General features: G+C 44.8%; 1 protein-coding gene across 1 annotated transcript; it reads left to right on the top strand.

Moving 5' to 3' along the window:
* Positions 1–891: 891 nt before the first annotated feature.
* LOC121135938 (serine/threonine-protein phosphatase 2A 56 kDa regulatory subunit gamma isoform-like) lies at positions 892–2,541 on the top strand. The gene has a single exon (XM_040735331.1). The coding sequence runs from the start codon at positions 895–897 to the stop codon at positions 2,422–2,424; it is 1,530 nt and encodes a 509-aa protein (XP_040591265.1). The 5' UTR covers positions 892–894; the 3' UTR covers positions 2,425–2,541.
* Positions 2,542–3,084: the final 543 nt, after the last annotated feature.

Below are 3,084 nucleotides of genomic sequence, written 5' to 3'. Positions count from 1 at the left end.
AATCTACATTTATTTATGTGTGTGTGTGCGTGTATGATATACAAACATGTGTGTGTGAGTATTGTACATGTACATGTGGAGACCATAGCATCAAACATCTGTCTCTATCACTATCCATGTTATTACATTGAGGCTGGGTATCTTAATGAACTACTTCAGTGTCTCCATTCCTCAGTGTTGGGGTAATAGGCATGCACAGCCATTCCCAGATTTTATATAGGTGCTAGGAATTAAAACTCAGATACTCTTACACACACAACAAGTGCTCTAAACAGCCATTGTTTAAGTTTGTACTGACTTGGGTGTCAGATCTCACAATAATTCAATTCTTGTGATTCCAGAGCCATTGTATGATGCCGACTCAGATTTACCTGATGATAATTTGATAGTTTATAGAACCTGGTGACACAGAGGGAAGGGGAATACAATACTCTCTAGAATCAATAGGTCCTGGACCTTGCATCTAAAAGAGGCATGGCAAGTTGAAGGCAGTTTGAACCTGTGTCAAGATGAAGGGTGCCATCTTGACTTCGGGCAGAAGATGGCACATTTGCACTGCTCATGAGCCGGCGAAGCACTGTGCTTCCATTGCACCCTGCTCTCCCTTACTCAGCAGTACTTTGGGACCTGGTATGGCTCCGGAGTTTGTTCCACCTCTAAGGTATAGGGTAAATGAGCTCCGGAGAGAATCCATGCCTGCAGATATCACCACCCTATGTTAATTCATCCCAGCACGCAGCTCAGCAAAGATGACTTTAGCTAGCTTTAACCATAACTCATTGCAACTCAGAACCTGTTGGGTACCATAATGGAATGAGGGGGCGCTTCTGCTGCTGAGGAGGCGGTGGCGGCGGGCGGAGGCAGGGGCGGTGGAGGAGGCGGCCTGCACCAGCCATGCTGAATAAAAACAAGAAGGAGAAAGAACCACCAAAACCGGTGAAGAGTGGAAAAGATTCAAAAGAAGGACAAGAAGCAGCAGAGTCAGAGATAGCCACTAGGAAAAACAGCCTGGTGGCTGTCCAGTCTTCGACATCTGCTAAAATAAAAGTCCCAGTCCCTCAGTCAGTTGTCATCCCTGTTAAGAAAGACAAACAGCAGAATTCTTCACGGTTTAATGCCAGCAATAACAGAGAACTGCAAAAACTCCCATCTTTAAAAGATGTCCCTCCTGCGCATCAAGAGAAGCTCTTCATCCACAAGCTTCGTCAGTGTTGTGTCCTCTTTGACTATGTTTCTGACCAGCTGAGTGGCCTGAAGTGGAAGGAGGTGAAGCAGGCCGCGCTGAGTGCGATGGTAGAGTACATCACCCACAACAGCAACGTGATCACAGAGCCCGTGTACCCAGAGGTTGTCCACATGTTTGCAGTTAACATGTTTCGAACCTTGCCACCCTCCTCCAATCCCACTGGAGCAGTATTTGACCCAGAAGAAGATGAACCAATGTTGGAAACAGCCTGGCCTCATCTGCAGCTTGTTTATGAATTTTTCTTAAGATTTTTAGAGTCTCCAGATTTCCAGCCCAATATAGCAAAGAAATATATTGATCAGAAGTTTGTATTGCAGCTTCTAGAGCTCTTTGACAGCGAGGATCCTCGGGAGAGAGATTTTCTAAAAACTACCCTTCACAGAATCTATGGGAAGTTCTTAGGTCTGCGTGCTTACATCAGGAAACAGATAAATAATATATTTTATAGGTTTATTTATGAGACAGAGCATCACAATGGCATAGCAGAATTACTGGAAATACTGGGAAGTATAATTAATGGGTTTGCCTTACCGCTGAAGGAAGAACACAAAATTTTCCTGTTAAAGGTGTTGCTGCCCTTGCACAACGTGAAATCCCTGAGTGTCTACCATCCCCAGCTGGCGTACTGTGTTGTGCAGTTTTTGGAGAAGGACAGCACCCTCACTGAACCAGTGGTAATGGCACTTCTCAAATACTGGCCAAAGACTCACAGTCCAAAAGAAGTAATGTTCTTAAATGAATTAGAAGAGATTTTAGATGTAATTGAACCATCAGAATTTGTGAAGATCATGGAACCTCTTTTTCGACGGTTAGCCAAGTGTGTTTCCAGCCCTCACTTCCAGGTGGCAGAGCGGGCGCTGTATTACTGGAACAATGAATACATCATGAGTTTAATCAGTGATAATGCAGCGAAGATTCTGCCCATCATGTTTCCATCCTTGTACCTCAACTCAAAGACCCACTGGAACAAGACAATACACGGCTTGATATACAATGCCCTGAAACTCTTCATGGAGATGAACCAAAAACTCTTCGATGACTGTACCCAGCAGTTCAAAGCAGAGAAACTGAAAGAGAAGCTAAAAATGAAAGAGCGAGAAAAAGCATGGGTTAAAATAGAAAATCTAGCCAAAGCGAATCCCCAGGTACTGAAAAAGAGAGTGGCGCAGGAGTGTTGAGGCGTTGCTTGAATGTTTGATGAAGTAGGGTGATCGGGCTCCACCCCAGGAAGGGAGGCGTCGTCACTAACACTGTATGTGCAAATGTCCACAATAAAACACTTCCCAACTTTGTAACCTTCCTCTTGTAGAAGTACTTATTTGCCACCCATCATTTTTACCACAAAATTGACTTTTTTCTCTCTTCTTTTTAAAAGTAAGATATGTGGTAAAAAGAAAACCAGGATGTAACCTCTTAAGACTGTAATGTTCTTTCTTGCTCAAATGTCATAACTGCTGTCACTTGAACCATCTTTCTCTTTTATTTTCCTGTTTGAAACAGACGAAGTGTTGAGTAGATGAAGTGTGCTGATAAACTAACTGACTTCTGTCCTGGTCACACTAACCTCTCCGACCCTAGCTGATGCCCGTATGCTCTCACACGGGCGGGCGAGACACAAATGGTCCTGTCTGCTGGGACTCCTGGCAACACAGCAGCCTCCGTTCCGTGCCAGCTCTTAGGCTGCCAGACAGGACCTGGGGCAGCTTGGCAGCCGTGGTCCTCTGGTGTTGCGTCTGCCGGACTGGATGGTCGGTGTTATTGGGGCTCTCCTTGCTCTGTGTGTGTCTGATTTCGTCAGCCACTTGATGAAATGTCTGACCTTTTCCACACTAAGATCT

The sequence above is a fragment of the Mesocricetus auratus genome, unplaced genomic scaffold (assembly GCF_017639785.1).
Source record: "Mesocricetus auratus isolate SY011 unplaced genomic scaffold, BCM_Maur_2.0 Super-Scaffold_100045, whole genome shotgun sequence".
In the NCBI taxonomy this organism is placed as follows: domain Eukaryota; kingdom Metazoa; phylum Chordata; class Mammalia; order Rodentia; family Cricetidae; genus Mesocricetus; species Mesocricetus auratus.
The sequence above is the reverse complement of the archived record's forward strand: the minus strand, read 5'-3'. Positions and strand labels throughout refer to the sequence as shown.

Coding starts and splice junctions, on each gene's coding strand:
- LOC121135938 (XM_040735331.1), top strand. CDS start 895: ATGCTGAATAAAAACAAGAAGGAGAAAGAACCACCAAAACCGGTGAAG.